Below are 21,891 nucleotides of genomic sequence, written 5' to 3'. Positions count from 1 at the left end.
TCTAGGAGAGAGTACAGTTTTAACAGGATGATAGTTTCATGAATAATATGTCATTTGTAGATCTCTAAAATGTAATAAATGCACTAAATTCTATATAGCATGACCATACGAATTAAGAAGATGCCTTCTTGAAATCACTACATCTCAATATTATTTCAGCTTCTTTAAAAGACAAGCTAAACATGTTGGCTTGTTTCTGGGTCCCCAATCTTTTTGCAGATCTGCTATTATACTTGACATAAGTTATAACATATACCATGTGGGCGAATAGGAAAGCACTGGCCTGGAAAATCAAGAGGGTTGTGTGTTCCAGTTCTGGTTCAGCCCCCAATTAGTCACCTGAGGCAAGACACACTTTCAAGGCCTTCATTTCCTCATTAAAAACAATAAATGAATTGGACTTTATGTTTTCTCAGGTCCTTTCCAGCACTGTGATTCTAAGACACTTTGAGGGTTCATTTCAGATGACATAACATTTGTTTACATTCACTCGCTTCCTCTATATTTATTATCAGAAATTGTCCATACATGAAGTTTGAATTATTAAAATGTTTTATTCTGCATTTTTCAAATCAGAAACAGTAATTCAGAATTCAACTACGGCATTCTAATTTTTTAAAAAATTTTTTAAATTTTTTAAATTGAAATAAGATGACTAGCATCATAAATTTTGCATTCACATCACTGAACCTAGAAAAAAATATATAATAGAATGTTAAAGAAAAAAGAGCATCTGAGAGATGGAAGTGGGAGAGGAAAGGAAGAGAAAGAGATTGAAATTTCTAATAAAGTATGTTTCAATGACAATTACTTCATAACAACTGTACACTCAGAATTTGTGAACGTATGTTACAAGCTGGGGGGAAAGTCAAGCCCAAATGTCAAAACACAGAACCAACATAATTCTGAATTTCATAAAGGCACATTTGAAGAAGAAAGAGAAGAATTCTTCCCCATTTCCCCATCCCACTGTCCCAAAAGGGAGAATTTAAAATTATGCACATCTTTGATAATGTTTATAGAAAATAAATGCTCAGCTATGGGAATAATTTAACTTAATACTTTCTCTTCAATTTGTTTTTTATAGCTGACATGTTAATTTCATTTTGAACATGGTATGCTAAATATCCTGAACTTCCAGGAATGAAGTCATGTAGTTCCCCAAGGAATTTCTTCATGACATCAATTGATACATAACCTGCAAAATAAAAAATAAGTATATTTGAAACCTTACCATACTATATTCTTTTCAGTGTCTTTGATTTATTAAAGTTAAGATTGCTAAATAATGTTTTTAGAAAAGAAGTAAAAAGAAGAAATAATATCAGTGAGAAAATTCTCCATGAAACTTGATAATTATCAGGGTAACACCCTTATTACCCTTTACCTGCTTCCCCCAGACTTCTACCTCCTTTTAAAACACAGATACTTGGTTAACAACTTTGGCTATGAGAGTCTGATGTTGAGGTTAGGGATGAAACTTTAAAGTATCTAGACCAAAATAACTGGGGAGTGTGTCTGGCTGAGAGTATAATCACTTAGAACTATTTATCCAACTAGCTACTAACGACACAGTTTATCATCCCTAGTAGAGCAGGCAACACTTCCCTGCACAGCTAACACTAGGATAACATTCTTTAATACAAAATTGATGGAAAATTGATTTTATCGTTTAGTCAACAATGGTTATTGGAATGAGTAATTTCAATGTCATTAATAATCTGAGATATGAGTATCAAAAAGAAACACCTAGGATAGTGAGAGCTTAAGGACTCTATAACTTTAAGTAATATTACCTTGATAACAATTGTTTATATGAGCAATTATATTTTATGTGCAATATAAGTGTTTGTGGTTTATATCAAAATTAAAATCTAACTTAAAAGAAATACTGTATGAAAAAAATTCTGGTAGACCTCAGGGTGATTGAATTTAGAACATCACCACCATCAACAGATTATCTATGCATATAGTCTGATTGCTTCTAATAATAGATAATAAATTACAGTTAATAAATTAACTATGAATCCGAACATGTAAAATTGATTATTTTAAAGATATTTTGATCATAGTCATTTACTTCAGAAAATCTCTTGAAGCACTATTACTATATTAGTGATATTACTTATTAATGGTTGACATTTACCTAATGGCTATGTTTCTGTGTAAAATAAACTAGTACAGAAATATTAATATCTAGTTAATTGCACATATGCACTGTGTGAAATTTCTAAAGATATGTGCAAGAATAAGAATTTTAAAAATAATTACTACAGTAACAAAAAATATTCTTGCAAATATAAAGATAGAACATTTATGCATCAGAAGTAGATTATTGTGGCAGTTTTGAAGTAGTTAGGACACTAAGCAAAGTTAACAGACACCCAGTTTAAACTAATTTAAACAAAAAGGGGTTTACAAGCAATACGTTGCCATATCAACCAAGCTATGAGGAAGGCAGAATATTGCTGAGCCTCAGAAATAACTAGAACCAACTCTCCTGACTGTCTCACTGGTCTCCAGTTTTTCTCAGTGTTGTTTCACTTTCTTCTCTTGAAGTAACTTGGCTTTCCTTACATGGTAGAAAGCATGGCTGATGATAGCACCCACGTTTTATATCTTAGAGCTATGGTCACCTGAATAAGAATAATTTGACTTGCTGTGTCACACATCTGAAAATTCAGAGAAACAGCTGTGATTGGCCCAGCTCAAATCAGGGGTTCATTCCTAAAGCAACAGCTGGGTTGAGGGGTAAACTCATGTTTTAGAAAATGAATGTTCCTGTGTAATCCCGATAAATTGGGAAGAAGAAAAGAAGGTTCCTAGAAGAGGCATTCTTGGTAGACAATTCCATATGTGTCTGTGGTAGTCTGTCTCCAAGATAGCCCTGAATGAGTTCTATCTCTGTATGCACGAATTTGAGTAGTCTCCCACTTTGTACTTGGGTTGGTCTATATGACCAGCAGTACATGGTAGAAGTGATGGTATGAAAGTACTGCGGACAAAAAAAAGGGGGGTTCTATGGAAAGTGACCTCACAGGAAGATAAGATCATAAATTGTTAAACTGGGCAAGTCTTGGTGAGTAGTGGTGACCCAGATGTATAACTTCTTTACTAAAATACTTATCTTCGTCTTAAGCAAGCCCTGTCCCTTGGTTCTGTGCTTCTAATACACTATTGAAATGCACCTTTTCAAACCCCTCCTTCTAACACATGACAAAGCTTTCAGATCCCTCCCACTAAAGCACGAGAGCACATAATCTTAGTTCGTAATCCAATCCTGCCCTTGCTTTCTCCTACCATCATGTAATCTTCCTTACTTTCTCTCCTTAATTTCAAATGCATAAAAGAAGCTGCAAAACTGTTATTTTGGGGAGCATTTGAGATCTTGTTCCCCAGCATATGTTGTCAGTGTGGCTCAAATAAACTCATAAAAATTCTTTACAGGTTAGGACATTTCTTATTTCAACAGCAGTATATTAAAAAGACCCTGGCTTCTGTCTTAGGATACTCTTTTTTTACACTTGAATTTCTCACTCTAATGAAAGCAAGCTACCATGCTGTGAACAACCCTTATGGAGAGACCCACCTTATGGAGAAACCCACCTTTGGCCAAGAATCAGCAAGGGTCCAAGGCCTGCCAACGACCACGTGAGTGAGCTTTGAAATGGATTTTCCAGTTCCAGTGGTGTCTTGAAATAACTGCACACTGGCTGACAACTTGACTACAACCTTATGAGACACTCTGAGATGAAAGTATCTAACTAAGATTCTCCTGAATTCCTAGCCCTCAGAAACTATGAAATAACAAATACTCATTGTTTTCAGCTGCTAAGTTTTAGAACAATTCGCTTGTTACACAATAGCTCCGAATAGCAACAGACAATAGTATCTATTATAGGTTCCTGAATTTATAATTTTCAGAACTTTCTGGTTTGGAAATTTTTGCCTGTAAGATATTTATAATTATTAATATTTTTTTATTAATCACCCATGTAGCTGTCAATCAGAACTTCTTATCATGAGTGATAATCGGTGATTACAGATTGAAAAGATTTAATTTCAGTCAATAGCAAAAAAACAAACAAAAAACAGGCCAAAAAAAAAAAATCCCTTGCTACTTTAAGGGACATTTGGCAATGCCTGGAGATCATTTTGGTTGTCACAACTTGGGGGATGGGGGTGCTGGATGTAATACTGGCATCTAGCGGGCAGAGGCCAAGGTTGCCCTCTCCAACAAAGAATTATCTGGCCTAAATGCCAAGAGTTGCAGGATTGAGAAACTCATGTTCTGGGGTATACAGTTCCAAATTGTATTTTCTACAACCAACCATCTAGTTAGTTCTATTTTAAGAGATCTAACATTCATTAGTCAAACTCAATCCATTTTGAGAAAGAGACAGTCAAGTTATAGTCACAAAAACTGTTGCCACTGCCTAATTTAGAATTCTTGCTCACTAAATTTATACTTAACACAAGTTGATTGTCCCAAAACGAAATTATTCCCACCTGTACAAGCAAATAGGCATGATTTTTTTTTTAAAAAAAGAGAAGTACTTGTCACTTCACATCAAAATTTTTAAAGACAAGTGAATTATCTTTAAAAAATTAATATTTCTTCCAAAAAAGTATTACATAAAATTTTAATGTAGAAATAAAAAGAAAATAAATATTCTATTGAGGAAAATTTTACTTTAGCTCTACCAATAAAATCAACAAAAGATTACCAGAGGTTAAAACTGTACTTAAAAATTCCAACTAATGATTATTTTTATAGTTTTTTTTTTTAGTCTGTCTTTACATAACACTCTCATGTCTTTTTGAACAGACAGCAATGAAACATAGAGCAGCATTGTGCAATTGGAAAAAAGGGGTTCTATGGAAAGTAACTGTTAAGGGTGGAAAATTTTCCAGTAAACCAGCATTAAGGATTTACTTCTGATTCTGTTAACCAAGGTGTGATAATCTGCTCAAAGATATGCTAAGGGCCAATTTCTGATTCTGTAATCTGTTTACTTGTTTTGATGTTAACCAGGGTGCGGTAATCTGCTTACTTGTCAACCAGAGTGTGGTTCTAGGCTTTATAAACTGCCACTTTTGGGAGCTTGGGGCTGATGTCCTCTGACCCTGCGTGATAGAGAGTCAGTGCCAGCCAGCTAATAAAGGCTCACAATTCATCTCAATTGGCTCTGTGGGTCTCAGATTTGAGTGAACCACAACACTCTTAAAAGTCACAGAACTGACTTCTATTATGGCTGGGAAGCAGTTTTCTTTGATGTCTCCAAGGCTCAGCCAAAACTACACATTGTAAGTTCTTTTTAAAGTGACTTTTTGGTAAAGGTTATTTTATATTACTCAAAAGAACAGAAGAAAAAAAATAATAAAACAAATGGCTAGACAAAATGGCTAGAAAGGATAGTAATATGACAGAAGATATCTATGAATTTGTGGAGAAGATAGTTTTGACACTGCTAAAAAAAGACAAAATGATAAACATACGATTTTTTTAATGAAACTTCAAAAACCTATAGTTTTTAAATTACATGTTTTGAAACTAAAAAAACTAATTTTTTTAATCTCTATTTTTAAAATTATCAATGACTTTACTGAATATTATCCAGATCAAAGTACCCAAATATCCACCTCACTTAGCACTATCCAAATCCCAGTGGCCACTGTTCTGCTGGTTCACTTGGTTCCACTCTTCCAATGTCAATCTCTGTTAGCTGTCTTCTCTTTCTGTCAGGCACTAGGAAACCCGAATATAGAGTCCATGGACACCTGGGTGATCCATGAATGAGCTTCTGGGCATATGCGAGCCTCTTTAAATTATATGTAAAATTGTGTGTGTCTATGCTAGTGGAAAGAACCTATGTTTCATCAGATTCTCAAAGGAAACTATGATTAGAGTTATCCATATAATTTATCTTTCTAATTGGGACACTTGAGAGTAAAAGCTAATAATAAGACAACAGGCATAAACTGGGACTGTCTTGTGTAAACAAGGATGTGTGTTCGCCCTGCCTATTGCTTAGCTTTTTAACACAGAAAATATGGTGCTATCTTTGGGCTACTTCTGCAGATTAATTAATTTAATGTATGAATGATTAGCATGTGTAATAGAGGGGGATTTACTTGCTAGGCTAGTACAACAGCAGCTTTATTGTACAAAATAGTTCTTTGTTTCTTCTCTACTTGGGTTTACTCTAAATTTTATTTTAAATTACCTGTTACCATGTTGTTCACTGGATAATTCTGGAGAGGGAAGTACATTTGCTTTTCTACAACTGGAGTCCTTGTAAAATGCTTTTCTGTGCTGTGAAATGAAACATACAGAACATCACATTTATATTTGTTTTTTTGGGTTTGTTTTACAAATGAGAAACTCTAGGCTATATATACACATATATATGTATATATATGTATATATGTCTATATATGTACATGTATATACATGTATATGTATATATGTCTATATATGTACATGTAATTACTCTTTGGTCAGATTTCAGTCTAAATTGGGTAAAGTTAAATGTGAACTTCTTTTGTGTTTCTAAGTAATAAAAGAGCCCATATATTTTTGGTTCTCTTGGTCACAGAACAAAACAGATATTTATTTAAGTTATATAGAGGCCTGGGTCTTTTTCTCAATATTCTTGAATGCATAATAATTCAATAATACTTTAAAATTATAAATGCATGTATACATATATAATGTTAAATATGTCAAAAGAAAAACAGAGTAAGCTCAATTTTAAATAATCACAGGATTTTTTGTTACTCAGTGTTCAAATAATTGGAACTTTATTAACTAGTAGTTCCACACTTTAAAATAAAAAATAAAATGATGTCTGGGAAAATCATTACTTACACTAAGATTCTGAAGTGACTTCTGAGTTTTAAAGAAAAAAAGTTAAGTTATTCCAAGTGTGGGTGTATAGTAAAATTAATTATATTCTAATTTCTTAAGGGCTAAGTAGTTTTCAACTAAAATATTCTGTTTTCTAACTATGCCAAATAACAGTATTTACTATATTTAGACTACATATAACCAATAAATAATACAATTATATGAAAATAAAAACCTCAATAATAAAAAATTGGAGTCATCCTTAAATTTATTATTTTCCTAAAAATCTGAAATTACATTGAGTGCTAGTATAGGCTTTATTTTCAACTTGTTTAAAAATTAGATTTCATCTAAACTTTTCTAAATGAAACTATAGGTCAATTAGAATGAGATCCTACAAATAAAGTGTTCCCAAAAAAGTCAGGGACTAAACAAGGATATCTATTATCATTATTACTATTTATCACAGCTCTAAAATTTCTGGCCAAGATAATGAAAGAGAGAGAAAGGAATGGAAGAGATATCTAGTGAGAAAAAAGAAGCAATATTTTCATTATTAACAAATGACATGATTATGCACCCTGAAAAGCCCAGAGAATCAACTGATATATTCTTAAAGTCTTAAAGATTCCAAGTGGGTAGATATTAAAAAAAATACTCTCAAATCAATAACTTTTCTGTATAACAGCAATAACTAATAAAAAAAAAAAGGAAGAAATCCACAATAGCAACAAAAATCTAGGAATATCCATAACAAGAAATTTATCTCATATTAAGAAAAATAAGAAAATTTACTGAGCTATAGAAAAGAAAAAAGTAAAACCAAAAGCACTCTCCTGGATAGGAATACTGGAAATTACAAAGACAATAATTCTTCTCAAAATGAAGTTTAACACAATCCTCGGTAAAATCCCAAAGGGATTTTAGAGCTTAAGAAAAAATAATAATTCTGTAATTCACCTGAACAATATGTTAAAAGATCTAATAGGAAGCAAGACTAAATTTATAATAGAATTTATAAAACATAGGAATAATCTCTTTAAAAGTACAAGATTTATATGAAGACAACATGAAAATGTTCATTAAGGGACACAAAAGAAAACTTGAACAAATGAGGGAAAAATATAATTTTCTCAGATAGGAAGAGTTGGCATCATAGTCTCCCTAAATTAATCTATAATTTTTTTGTAAATTAATAATAACAGGAATTTTTCTTTAATATGAACAAGCTGGTTGTAAAATTCAGATGAAAAAATAAACCAGAAAGAATAGCAAAGAAAATTTGAAAAAGAGTAAGGAGGAGAAACTAGTTGTAGATATTAAATCATATTATAAATAATTAAAATGCAGTGGCATTATTGCATGACAAATGAATAGAATATGTTGTATTACTTTTTGTGGAAAAAGAGAATAATTAAATTTTCTAGTACATGCATATATAAAAAGCCAATAGCATTGGTTGTCTTTGGAAGGAAGCAAGTATATTTTCGTAGCATCCTCTTTCGTATATCTTGGATTTTGAACCATGTGAATATATTACCTAATAAAAATAATTAAAATTTGAAAATAGAAAAATAATAAGTAGGCATGAAGAGCTAGCTAAGAAGATGATTTTTAAAAGGAGAGTAATGAGTTTGAGACTTGCCTTGTCAAGTATTAACATAGATACATAAAGCTACCTAATTTAAAAGATTATTATATTGATATAAAAATAGATACACAGATTGATGGAATGAAACAAATAGTATATAAAGAGATCTCCATATACACAAAAACAATATATAACAAAGGGAAATCACACGTTAAAATAAATTTATTTTTTAAAAAAACTGGTGGAAATTTCTTGTTTGAAGAACAAAAATAAATTTAGATTTTCACCTATTAAAAGGACTTATCTGAATATAAAAGCAATAGAAGAAATTATAAAGGAAAAGTGATTAGTTTAATGATGTAAAAATTTAAAATGTGTATCTCTGAGAGAACATTTTGATGGTTCCTGGTTGGGAGGGAGGTTGGGAGGATAGATGAAAAAGGGGAAAGGATTAAGAGATAAAAATTGGTAGCTACAAAACTGGTTGTTTCATGGAGATGTAAATTAGAGCATAAGAAATATAGTCAATATATTCTAATAAATATGTATAGTGTCAGATGGGTACTAAGTATATTGGGGTGATCACTTCGTAAGTTATATAAATGTCTAATGACTATGTTGTATACCTGAAACTAATATAATATGTATATCAACTGAAACTGAAAAGTAAAAAGTTACTAAAGATTTAAAAAAAACTTGTATCTCTAAAGAAGTATAAGCCAGATGACAAACTGAAGATACAATGTGACAAATTGGCAAAAGGATAACATAGCTATTATGTAAAGATGTCAGACAAGTTGATAGAAAAATCATAAAATCCCCTATAGATAATGGAGAAAGAATAGAAACAAATAATCTATAGAAAAGGAAATCTGAAATGCTAATAAGCAAATTAAAAAAGTTTCAAACTTATTAGCAATAAAAAAATGCAAATTAAAACACGATGTCATTTTTCATCTGTTAAATTAGCATACTTCTTATTAACATTCAATATACTGATAAGAGTGTGGTGAGACCAACCTTGGTCATAATTTAAATTTGTAGTTTTGTGGGAAGCAACTAACGGTAGGCATCGTGGCCTTTAAAAATAGTCATATCTCTTTACACCATAAATTCCACATCAGAGAATTTACATTAAGAAAATTATCTAAAAAATAGATTTATTTTGAAAAAGGTGTTAGTGAAGGTACCATAAAAGTGACAAATTGTAAGTAATTTAAAACAGTGGTTCCCAACCTTTTTGGCACCAGGGACCAGTGCTCCTATGAAAATCTAACGCCTGATGATCTGAGGTGGAGCTGAGGTGGTGATGCTAGCGCTGGGGAGTGGTTGCCATTACAAATGAAGCTTTGCTTGCTCACCCACTGCTCACCTCCTGCCATGCTACCCGGTTCCTAACAGGCCATGAACCAGTATCAGTCCACTAACCAGGGGTTGGACACCCCTGATTTAAAACACTTTTTTTAAAAAAAGGAAGGTGGTTAAACAAGATGAAATACCATATACAGCCATTGGAAATCATAATGTCGAATAAGGCTTTTCAAAATGGGTAACTGCTCATAGAACACTAAATGGAAAATCAAAAGACAGACTATATATATGCAATCTAACTGCAACTGTATTTAATGTGTACATTTGTATAAAACTAGCAAGAAATGTACTAATGTATATATATATGGTGGTTATCAACGCCATTGGTAGAGCTGTGATGGAGTTGTTCATAGTAATTAACATTTTCTTTATTCTACTTTGTATTTTCTATTTTGACAAATAACATGCATCCCATTAATAATAATAAAAGTACTGTAATTAAAAACAAGAAAAATAAAAATTCACGCAATTTTCCAAAGGGTTCAGGAACATATTGAGAAGAGAAAACAGTATAGTTATTAGGAGTATGGACTCTGGACCAGCTAGCTTTGGTTTCAAATTCAGCTTTGCTACTCGAATAATATTGGGTGAATTATTTAACTCCCTGAAATTGTTTCCTTAATTGTAAAATGGGGTAATAGTATATGTACGGTTGTGAGAATCAAATTGTTGTAAACTCCTGAGCTCACATGACTCTTATAGTTAGCAAGTATTCAATAACTAGTTCACCACTTAGTATTCAATACAAGTCGTATGCCAACAAAATAAATGCTCCAAGAATAAATTCAAAGTGTATTTTATTTATGTTCGCACTGCACCCTCTGGTGGTTGCACAAAGAAAAGGCTCCAGGTAGACACCTATACTAGGTGTGTCCATTCACATGCTTTGTTTTCATTGTTATTGGATTGGGCATAATTTTTCCAGATTTGTAAGCCCTCTTTGTTTATTAAGGAAGTTAGCTTTTGTCAAATGCTCTCCCAGTGTATATTTTTCTTTTAACTTGGTTTATGGTATTTTATTGGATGTCATATTTGTCAATCTTTTCCTTTGTGGCTTCTGTATTTTTGCAGGACATTTATTCCTCAAAGAACTTATATATCTGATATCTTTATTAGTCAAGTGAATTACTGGGAGTAACTTTAGATTTTCTATTTCCCAATCTTCTCCTATAAGGTTACTTAGGATAACTATGCTCTCCTCTATCTATATCTTAAGAATACCTTTATGGTCTCATCATCTCTATTGTCATTTTTCTTCCTCTCTTTACCAGTTTCTTATCACAAAAAGCATAACAAGTAAATTCAAATGAGTGCTATACATAGAGATCCAAAAGAACTGGAATATGGATTCTCATACTTAAGTGGTAGAATATTAGAAGTTACAGGACATGAAGCAGTGGTTTACTAAACTTAATGTAATTAAATATACAACATTGTGTTAATTAGATAACAACTTACATCAAATCATAACAAACCAAAATAGTAGGTACAAACGTATAAGAAAACGTTATGGGAGAAAAACTTAAAATTGAAAAAACTATATAAATTAAACCCATTCATTTTTTTAATTTGATTTTTAAATTAAATTTATTGAGGTGACATTGGTTGATAAAATTATATAGGTTTCAAGTGAACAATTCAATAATACGTCACGTGTATATTGCACTGTGTGTTCACCACCCAAAGTTAAATTTCCTTCCATCACCATCTATTTGACCCCCTTTATCCATATCTACCTTCCATGTTCTCCCCTTTCCCTCTGGTAACCACTAAACTGTTTTCTGTATTGAATAAAAACAACTATTATTTGATCATTTTTATTTTAGCAGGTAAATATCAGACTTTTGCATAATAAGTTGCTCCCTATGCATATCTGAAAACCACTGAACTGAAAAATATGAAATTAGGATTAGGTAATAAATCAGCCTGCAACAAGGGGGCTTCTCATAGGTTGGCCCTAACACAATGGCAAGTCCATGTTTGTCTTTTTAAATTTAATTTCTTAAACCAAAGTAATCACATTACAAACAATTTGGAAAGGAGAGGGGGAAATCACTCTGAACTTCCAATCCTAATAAAATTACTGCTAATATTTAGTATATTTCCTTAGTTAAAAATACTTTTTAAAAATAATATAAAAATAATCGTAATATATATGAAATTCTTGTTTCTTTTCTGCAAGGTTAGTGTGGCACAGTAGTTAAATGCATGGGCTCTGGAATTAGACTGACCCAGTTTAAATTCTGCTTCTCCCCACTTAATAGAAGACTTTGGGCAAATTACTTTATCCGATCCTAGATCTCTTTTTCTATAAAATAGCGATGGTGATAATGATATCAGTCTTATAAGAAGACTGAAAATTAAGTGAAATAAACATACAGTCGTGCTCAAGAATGTCTACATTGAACTGAATATCGATGAAGTATATAAATTCAATACCTTTTGGATAATTCTTTTTTGTGGTCTGTTGCTAGTTCACTGCTTTCCCTAAGGGCCTTTATTTCATTTGGTATTACTTCTTCAGGCTGTGGCTAGCAAAATAAAACACATTTTTAAAAATCAGCACACCAATTGATCAATAAATAATTTATTTTATAAAGTAAAAAATATATTGGTAATATATATCAAGAGTCATAAAAATATTTACACACAAGTACTTTAAACTAGTTTGATGGGGAAAACTTACAAAATTTTGTACACACACAATTATACTCTATATTTTTAGAAATACCTAAAGAAAGAATAGAATTTTTAAAATATTGGCTGTGGTTGTATTAGATAGTAAAACTTTGATTCATTTTATTCTTTTTTCAATTTTTGAAATTTTCCCTAATGTAGTCATATTACTTTTTTAGTTTAAAAAAAATAAGGAAAAAGTTTTATTTAAACTTTCTTAAAGTTCTTGAATTGAAGATTCCTGTGAGCTACAAATCAAAATTATAAAGTAAGCTAAACAAATTACACTTCCTCTTCAAAATTAAAGTAAATATTGAGCCTTGGAGTTACAAAAGAACTAAATGTATACTAAGCTTTTCCCAAAGAATATGTGAAAAGGCTCAGATATACTGGTACCTATCACATAATATATTTACTCAGTATTCCATTAGAAAAATTTCTATATTTAGATCACAAATCCACTCCAAACAATAATGCTCCCCCAAATTACTTTCCAGATTTATCTTTGCTGTTGCCATTCGATGAAGTGCCTTCTACTTATATATACAATGGTTACATTATAATTGGCTAATATTCAATATCATTCAGTATTTTGAAAGAATTAACAAAAGTCTTTATCATATAATCGTACAATTTCTAGAATCAATAGTCTCTAGTCAATAGTAGAATAGGCATGTTCTACTAAATTTTTGGTAGAAAAAACATTGAATTGGGTTGGAGCTGAGAAAATTTGGTTTCACTTTACTAATATGTGGCTATGTAAACTAAGACAGATCTTGACTTTTCTTTACCTGTTTTGTCATTTCTAAAACTGAATGATTAATGATCTTTAAGGACCTTTTTACCTCTAAAGTTCTGGCATATGCAATTGTTGTTAAATAATAACCATTCTATCCCTGAAAACACTGTGATAAGTTAAGAATCAGATATTTTGGTCCTTGGTACACCTAGCCAAAGATACTACAAGAACTATTATTTTCAGATGATGACATTTAGGAAGAAAAGACAAATTAATAAAAAGAATACAAAATGTGTAAGTTAATTGCTTGGCTTTTATAAATATTTTCCAACTTTTTATTTTGAAAAATTTAAAACTTACCAAAAGTTAAAGAATGATACAATAAGTACTATATCCCTTTCACCTAGATTCACAAACCTTTAACATTTTTACCACGCTTCATGCCTTCTCTCTATCAATTTTTATTTTGCTGGACCATTTGAAAATATTTACAAATATGACATTTCACTCCTTAATCTTTAGCCTGCATTTTCTTTACAAATTCTTTTATCTTTATAATACCACTATCAGAAAAGAAAATTAACATTGATTCAATATCACCTAATGTACACTCCATATTTAAATTTTCCCAATTATTCTCGAAATGTCTTTTTTACATTTTTTTTATTTAAAAATATCCAGAATTCAATCAAGTTTTATACATTACATTTGGTTGTTCTCTCTTAATCTAGAACAGTCTTTCTGACTTTTTTGTTTTTTTTTTATGACATTATTTTAAAGAGCTGAAGCCTGCTAGTTGTTTTGTGATATGTCTCATATTCTAGAATTGTCTGAGTGTTTACTCATAATTAGATTTGGGTTAAGCATTTTGAACAAGAACATTACAAAGATAATACTGTGTACTTTTTATTATAGCACATCTAGCTTAACATAATGAGAGGTTGTTCCCGTATTGACTATGCTAAATTTGATCAGTTGGTTAGGGTGGTGTCTGATAGATCTCTCCAGGGTAAAGGTACATTGCTTACCTTTCTAACAAGTAATCTTGGGGTGATCATTTAAGATCGTGGTTAAATGAAGGATGGTTTTAACATCCATTAATGACACCTGCCTAAATCAATTATTTTATTGGGGGTGGTAAAATGGAGATTTTCTATTCTATCATTCTTTGTATATTTATTAGCTACTATTCTGTAAGGAAATATTCTTATCCCACCTTTTCCTTTCTTCCTGCTTTCCTTCCTTCTTTTTCTCCCTGTATCCTTCATCCCTTTCTTCCTTCTGTTCTTCTATTTTTCTTCATGCTTTTAAAGTATCACTATAGAATGATGGCCTCTTTTAATGTTTTATAATTCATTATCATCTTATTCTTTTTGATGTTCAAATTATATAAATTTTGCTATTGCATAAAGATTCTGAGGTAAGTCAAAAGCATAGGTAAATTTGAGGCAGGATGGCAAAAGATATAAAACAGCCAATTTTCAGTATTAAGCACACTTATTGAGGGGCAGTATTCAAAACAAATGGCAAAACAGCAATTAATCAATCAGAATCTATCTTGGTAGTAAACAATTAGTATATGCTGTGCACCTATTGCTTCCTTAAAATCACTGACAGAAGCAAATTTTGAAGTTTTTATGTGTATAATTTTATTCACACAAAAAACACAATATTGCTAATATCCTAGTATAAAAACAATGTTAAACCAGGTAATTAATATTCAATAAGAGCATGGCCTTTAAATTCCTTAATCTGCATCATTGGTGCTAACATGTCATAAACAAACATTTTTAAGATTACATTGCTTTCAAAAATTTTGAAACTGTAGACTCTAATCAAGTACCTTAATTTACTCTTACCTTTTTTATTTGGTCTTGTTCCCAAATAAAACTACCAATTTTTCTTCTTATTTCTGTGGTAGGAAAAACAAATCCAGTTTTTTTTAAAAAAGTAACTTTGTAAAATTTTCTGAATTTTGCATGAAGTCCGAAATTTCTAGGCCAGCATTATTCCACTTGTATTAAAATCACCCAAGATACATGTTTAAAATACAGATTCCTAGTGAATCAGATAATTGAGGAGGAGCTCAGGAATTTGCATTTTTAATAAAATTTCCAGATGATTACAATGCATTATGAGAATCATTGTTGTAAACTTTTTCCGCTGGAATACATATTTTCATTAGATGTTAGTGTCTTTAGGTTAAGCGTTAATAAAGAAGACAACATCTAGTCAAAATAAAAGCTATAAAATTCCTGAATTTGTAGAATAGAGATCCTCAAGAATTCAATAATTTACTTTGTTATAAGTAAGGAAGCATGTGGAAGAGCAACATGTCTGGTGGGCATGATAGTACAGTAATTCTACCATGCTCAGCATGTCAAAGGACTATGTTATCATCCTGACTCAATGATCTCACAAGTTGCCACAGTAGCTTACTCAAGGACAAAAAAGTAACAACATTCTGTTAGATCTGTACTATCTAGCAGTAGCCACTAGACTAGCTACATGTGGGTACCATATTGAAATGTGTCACTAGTCCAAGTTGAGATGTGCTGTAAGTGTAAAATAAATACTGGATTTTAAGGACTTAGTATCAAAAAAAAAAAAAAAGGAAAATATCTCAATAATTTTTATATTGGTTACATATTGAAATGATGTTTTAGATATATCAAGTTAAATAAAATATACTCTTAAAATTAATTTCACCTATTTCTTTTTATTTTTTTTAATGTGGCTACTAGAAAATTTTAAATTAATATGTGGCCACATTTGCATCTTCACACTTCTACTAGACAATACTGGTCTAGGAAGAAAATAATGTATACTTTTGATTTTTAAAAAGAAGCATGTTTTCATTTCAAACAGATTTTTTAAAAATTTGTGTACCTTTTAATGTAAGATGCAAAACTTAAAGACCGAATAGGAGTGATAATTTAACATTAGATCAGATAACCATTCTACAGTATAAGCTCCTTAAGGGTGAGTATTTACTGATTGGCAGTTTTTGAATAAATTGATTCTCCTATCCAGTCATTAATTTATTTACATAACCACTTAGAGCAATTTATTGTTATAACTAGGTCTTGCCAGGACATTAACTATGACAGGAACCCAATCTTGGGGTTTCTAAAACTCTTCTATAGAAATATTTTTCAAGTTTTTTTTTTTTTTAATACTTTGCTCACGGAGAATTTGTACTAGCTTCAGTCTGTCTTTCTAGGGATGAACATATACACATCAAGATATACATCAAACATTGGGTTGTAATGCAAGACCTACAAAAATGAGATACTTAAAGTTAGCCCATATAAGATGGGTAGGATTTAAACAATGAGAAAAGAAAGTGTTTTCCAATCAAGGAAAACTAAAAGAATCAATTTCAAATGCAGATTTTTTACTTGCCCTTTACTTCTCAGGGTTGCTGAAATAATTAATATGAAAGTACTTTTTAAAGTATAAAGAACAATACAAATATGTGGTTTTACTATCATAATGAATCTTTAAATACTAGAAAAATATTTTCAGAAAAATAATGAAGAGTTTCAAAACTAGCAAAGAACATTTACTGAATGCTCACATATTAGACTACTTACATTATCTCATTTTATCCTCAAAACAACTTGAGAGAAGTTGCTAAAGATTACAGAACTAGAAAGTATCAAATCCTAGACGGTGGACCTGTGAAGGCAAAATCTCCATCTAATTCACCACTGAATCCCCAGCACCTGGGTTGAAACCCGGCATATAGCAGTCACTCCGTGAATGCATGAATGAAGGATAAACAAGCAAAACTAGAATATACACCCAAGGCAATCTGATCCAAAGTCTGGCTTTTCCACTTACTGTAAATGATACAAAACAGAAAGTCTCAGATTGAGAACAAGGATCATCACAGTTGGGTGATCTAGCTGGATTTGGCTGTCTAACAGGGAATGGATGAATATCTTTGCTAACCTTTTTGCAGGCATGCAGGAGGAAGAATGAAATGACCTAAAGCCACTGAGTTTTTCATTTCGGCATTAGCTACTGCAGAGAGATAGTAGGCATGAAAAACTGTAGCGTTATCTTCTATGTAATCGAGGCTCTGATATATTCTAGGAGAAAGAAAGGAAATATTTTAGATTATGAAATAAACGAGAAAATATTCAAGATTTCAAAAAATAGAATAAATAAATGGAAGTAGGGAGAATTATCTGTACATAATCAGGAGTCTGGGGGATAAGTGGGTAGAGAGGGAGGCAGCAGGGGTGTGTTTAGACCTTTGCTTTGTAAACATATTCAGACAGCAGTGTGAAGAGGGATCACAGGTGGACAGATTGTAGGCAGAGCAATCACTCAGAAAGTTACTGTGATGGTTCTGACAAGAGGTAAATAGGGTATGTACCAAGGCAGTGGCAGTAAGAACATTTACAGCGGTACAGTCTATGGTATTTGGCCACTGACTGATTAATGGGGTTAGGGGCTATGATTCAAAAGCAGCTGTGAAAGTTTTAAGACGTTTTAAGCTTGAGAACACAGGACCTGGTGCAGGTATGAGGGGCAATCAGATTTGGTTTAAATGTATCGAATATGAGGTGCCTTCAAGGAGCCTCGCTGAGTTGTGAGACAGCTGGAAATACACGACTGGAAATCGGGAAGAAACTCGAGGACCATGCATGCCATCGTGGCAGAAAGGAGAGGAGAAGTATTACTATTTTAACCCCCACATCTAGAAAGTTGCTCATTTCCAGTCTCTTCCTATCATCTCTATATAATAGTGGACTGCAACTTCCATCTCCAACTCCTGGCTCATCATGAACAGAGAGGCACTGCCAGGTGGCCTTCGGGTACCTCAGCGTGTCTGGATGGGAAGCATCACAGCTGAATAAGAAGTCCGCGGCCCTCGAGTCACTGATCATTCCCCCTTCAGCCACTGTGGAAGTAAGAGCACAGGGTAAACCAGCAAGTACTGTGGGGCTAAGGCACCAGAATGTAGAGGGATGCTCCTTCACCACCTTACCCACCCCTTCCACCGAGCTTCCTACCCCAGAACTGCCTCAGGTCCCCATTAACGCTGCTGCAGAACCATCCCCGCTGCCCTTGAAACATGGCGCCACCTTGCACGCGAGGACTCAGGGGCGGGGCCATAGCAGACATCGCTGATCGCTGATTGGTCCTGGTCCGAAGCCAAGCTCAATGATTGGTTCTCAGAGTAATGGGCGGGAAAAGCCTGAGGCAGGAGCAAGAAGGCACCGTTACTACCAGACTGAGTTGACCAACTCGGGAGATTGTTAGCTTTCCCCTGCTACTGCGGAAAAAGAGTCAATCGTGTTGGTGAGTTTTAAACGCTAAGCATTGGCAAAATTATTGTGCCGTGTTGTACAGTTTTGGGAGCAGGTTCTGTAGCATCAAGTATTTTTTAAATTGAACTATAATTGACTTACAATATTATATTAGTTTCAGGTGCACCATATAGTGGTTTGGTACTTATGTGCATTACGATGTTATTATCCCATAAGTCTAGTTACCTTCTGTCACCATACGAAGTTCTTGCAGTACTATTGACTATTCTCTGTGCTCTTCCATTATATCCTTGTGACTTATTTTTTTTCCTTGTGACTTATTTATAACTGGAAGCTTGTACCCCTTAATCCTCTTCACTTATTTCACTTATCCACCCTCTTCTACCCACCCCCTCTCTCTGGCAACCACCAGTTTTTTCTCTGTGTTTATGAGTCTGTTTCTGTTTTATTTTATTTGTTCATTTATTTTGTTCTTCAGATTCCACATATAAGTGAAATCATATGGTATTTGTCTTTCTCTGTTTTATTTTTTTTCACTTAGCATAATACCCTCCAGGACCATGCATGTCATTACAAATGGCAAAATTTCATTTTTTTTTTTATGACTGAGTAGTAAAATTCCATTATTTGGATATACCATATCTTCTTTATCCATTCATATATAGACTGGACACTTAAGTTCCTTCCATATCTTGGCTATTATAAATAATGTCACACTGAACATAAGGATGCATGTCCTTTTGAGTTAATTTTCATTTTCTTCAGAATTATAGTATCAAGTATTATTTTGAAGCAAAACTTAATTGGAATCACTAAAAGATGAGGACTTTTTCGAAGATAAAACCATGATACCATTATCACACTTAAAAATATTAATTCTTTAATACAGTCGAATATCACCAGTGTTCACTTTTCCAGTTTTCTCAAAATTATGTTGTTCTTTTACAGTATGCACTCCCCTCCTTACATCAGTTTTGATAAGATATATTTTTCTGGCTTTGGATCTATTTAATCTAAGATTCCAAAAATATTGATGTAAAGTTGTTCATAACACCTGTTATTGTCTTTTAAAAGTCTACAAACTCTGTAGCAATGCTTCCTTTTCTTTTCTGACATATATGTCTTCTTTTTATTTCTTAGTCTCACCAGAGGTCTGTCAATTTTATTAACTTTTCAAAGAACAAACTTCTGGCTTCGTAGATACTCTTTTATATATTTCTTTATTTCATTAATTCTGCTTTTATAATTTTCATGGTTTTAAATTGCTGTTCTCTTTCTAATTTCTTGACAAAGATCAATGATTATCATCCTTTGGTTTTCTAATATGTGTATATAAGTTTATAAATTTTCTTAAACTGTGTGCCAGTTTCTAAGATGTCACTTTTTATTATCATTCAATTTAAATAATTTATTACCATTTAACTTAAATAATTTTCAGATGTCTAATGTGATTTTTTTTTAAATTTCCAAATATGTGTGATTATTTTGTTACCTTATTGTTACTGATTTATGGTTTCTTAAGTGCATTAAGGTAAAAAAATATGGCCTGTGTGCTTATAATTCTGTAAAATTGGTTGAAATTTTCCTTATGATTGAAGTATATGGTTAGTGTTCTGTGTGTGTTTACAAAGAATGTTGTGCATCTATTGGATGTTCTGTGGTGTTGGATGCAGTATTCTACATATGTTCATTTAGTCAAGTTTGTTAATCATATTATCTGATTCTTTTATCAATTACTAAGAGAAGCATGCTAAAATCTATTTGTAGATTTATCAATTTCTTAATTTTTGCTTTATATATATTAAAATTAAGTTGTTAAGTGCATGTGAATGTATACTTAATTTCTAGCTGAACTATTAAGCACTTAATATAAAAGGTGAAACTTTAAAACATATGAATAAAACACAGGGAAATATCTCTCTGGTCTCTGAGTAGAGAAGCATTCTTTAAAAGTGACACAAGTATTAACCAGTAGAAGATATTTGCAGCGCAAATAACCAAGAAAAAATTGGAATCCAGAACATATAAATAATCCTATGAATCAATATTAAACAAACAACCCAATAGAAAAATGGGCAAACACCCAAATAGGCATTCCATAGAAGAAGGAACTTAAATGGCCAATAAACTTATAAAAAGATGCTTGGCTACAGCCATGCCACCCTGAACACATCTGATCTTGTCTCATCTCAGAAGCTAAGCAGGGTTGGGCCTGGTTAGTACTTGGATGGGAGACCACCGAGGAATGAATACCAGGTGCTGTAGGTGTTTAAAAAAAAAAAAAAAAAAGATGTTTAATCACAGTGGTAATTAGGGAAATGGAAACTAAAACTACAATGAACTATCAATTGGCAAAATTGCTTTGACCAATTCAGCATTACTCCCTTGCAGGTATGCATACCCTATGTCTCATTTATTAGATATATACCCAGAGAGACTTGCTTCTGTTTACCAGTATACATATACAATAACATTTATGGCAATAATAGTTAAAGCTATAGCAACAACCAAAAACAAAAACAAAAAACTAGAAACAACCACTTATCAACAGTAGTTTGGATATTTTGTTTTATTTTCACACAATGGAAAACAACATAATTTCGAATTTTAAAAAAGCCAAGGAAGACATTTAATATGATTTCCATTTATTTAAAGTTTAAAAAACAAGCATAGTAAAACTATACTTACATATGTAGTATAGAAGAAAACTAAACAGTACATTTGTTGGAAAAACAGACCTATGAATTATTTTCATAAAAGAAAAGGCCAGATACAAAATGTGGAATAGGGATTACCTCAGGGCTGAGAGAGGTACACAGGAAGCTTCAAAGGTTCTATTTTCAAAACTAGTTGGTCAATTAATGAGTGCTTGTTTTTATTTTATTCTCCAAACTGTACATATACATTCCATAAACTCTTCTGTATGTATTTTATAATTTAATTTTTTTAAATAATCAAGAAAATATGTCAATTTAGGAAAATTTTATCTAAAGTAGTTAATCAAATATTTCACCTTGAATAAACCATGTTTACTCACCTGAAAATTTAACTTATCCAGAGCATCTCTTTTTCTAGAAATACCTGGTAATCCAGTTTTACTATTTTTTTCTCTTGTATCTCAGCTATGTTGTACAACTGTGCAATGATATTACTACTATTATTCTAAAAGTTCAACTAGTCAAAGAAAAATACAAGGCATTCTCCTTTTAAAGTTCTTACCTCAGTGAATCCTAACATGCTGACTGGGACCTCTTTTGTCTTTTACTTCATACAAGGATATTTTTATTACTATCAGTCTCATCTCCTGTAGCCTAAGATAAAACAATGTATATATAAGACAGCCCTAGTCATGCTTTTTAGTGAATATCACTCAGAGTCT

The 21,891-nt window shown here is 32.1% G+C and overlaps 1 protein-coding gene and 1 pseudogene across 2 annotated transcripts; one reads left to right on the top strand and one right to left on the bottom strand.

Moving 5' to 3' along the window:
- Nucleotides 1–769: 769 nt before the first annotated feature.
- On the bottom strand, nt 770–18,321 carry TERB2 (telomere repeat binding bouquet formation protein 2). Of its 2 annotated transcripts, none has more exons than XM_036218193.1 (7): nt 18,255–18,321; nt 18,061–18,142; nt 17,185–17,324; nt 15,087–15,139; nt 12,252–12,337; nt 6,228–6,316; nt 770–1,198 (listed from the first exon to the last, which is right to left on the bottom strand). In XM_036218193.1, the coding sequence occupies exons 1-7, from the start codon at nt 18,316–18,318 to the stop codon at nt 1,056–1,058; spliced, it is 657 nt and encodes a 218-aa protein (XP_036074086.1). In that variant the 5' UTR covers nt 18,319–18,321; the 3' UTR covers nt 770–1,055. The 2 variants fall into 2 exon arrangements, with proteins under 2 accessions (XP_036074086.1, XP_036074085.1); XM_036218192.1 differs by having other exon boundaries at nt 928–1,198; nt 12,252–12,343.
- Nucleotides 18,322–20,657: 2,336 nt separating this feature from the next.
- Nucleotides 20,658–20,780, top strand: LOC118600631 (annotated as a pseudogene).
- The last annotated feature ends 1,111 nt before the right edge of the window (nt 20,781–21,891 follow it).

The sequence above is a fragment of the Rousettus aegyptiacus genome, unplaced genomic scaffold, assembly GCF_014176215.1.
Source record: "Rousettus aegyptiacus isolate mRouAeg1 unplaced genomic scaffold, mRouAeg1.p scaffold_m13_p_3, whole genome shotgun sequence".
In the NCBI taxonomy this organism is placed as follows: Eukaryota; Metazoa; Chordata; class Mammalia; order Chiroptera; family Pteropodidae; genus Rousettus; species Rousettus aegyptiacus.
Note: the sequence above shows the minus strand (reverse complement) of the source record. Positions and strands in the feature narration are given on the sequence as shown.

Coding starts and splice junctions, on each gene's coding strand:
- TERB2 (XM_036218192.1), bottom strand. CDS start 18,318: ATGTTTCAAGGGCAGCGGGGATGGTTCTGCAGCAGCGTTAATGGGGAC. Junction 18,143..18,254: donor GGACCTGAGGCAGTTCTGGG/GTAGGAAGCTCG, acceptor TTACTTCCACAG/TGGCTGAAGGGGGAATGATC. Junction 12,344..15,086: donor AACAAGACCAAATAAAAAAG/GTAAGAGTAAAT, acceptor TTATTTTGCTAG/CCACAGCCTGAAGAAGTAAT.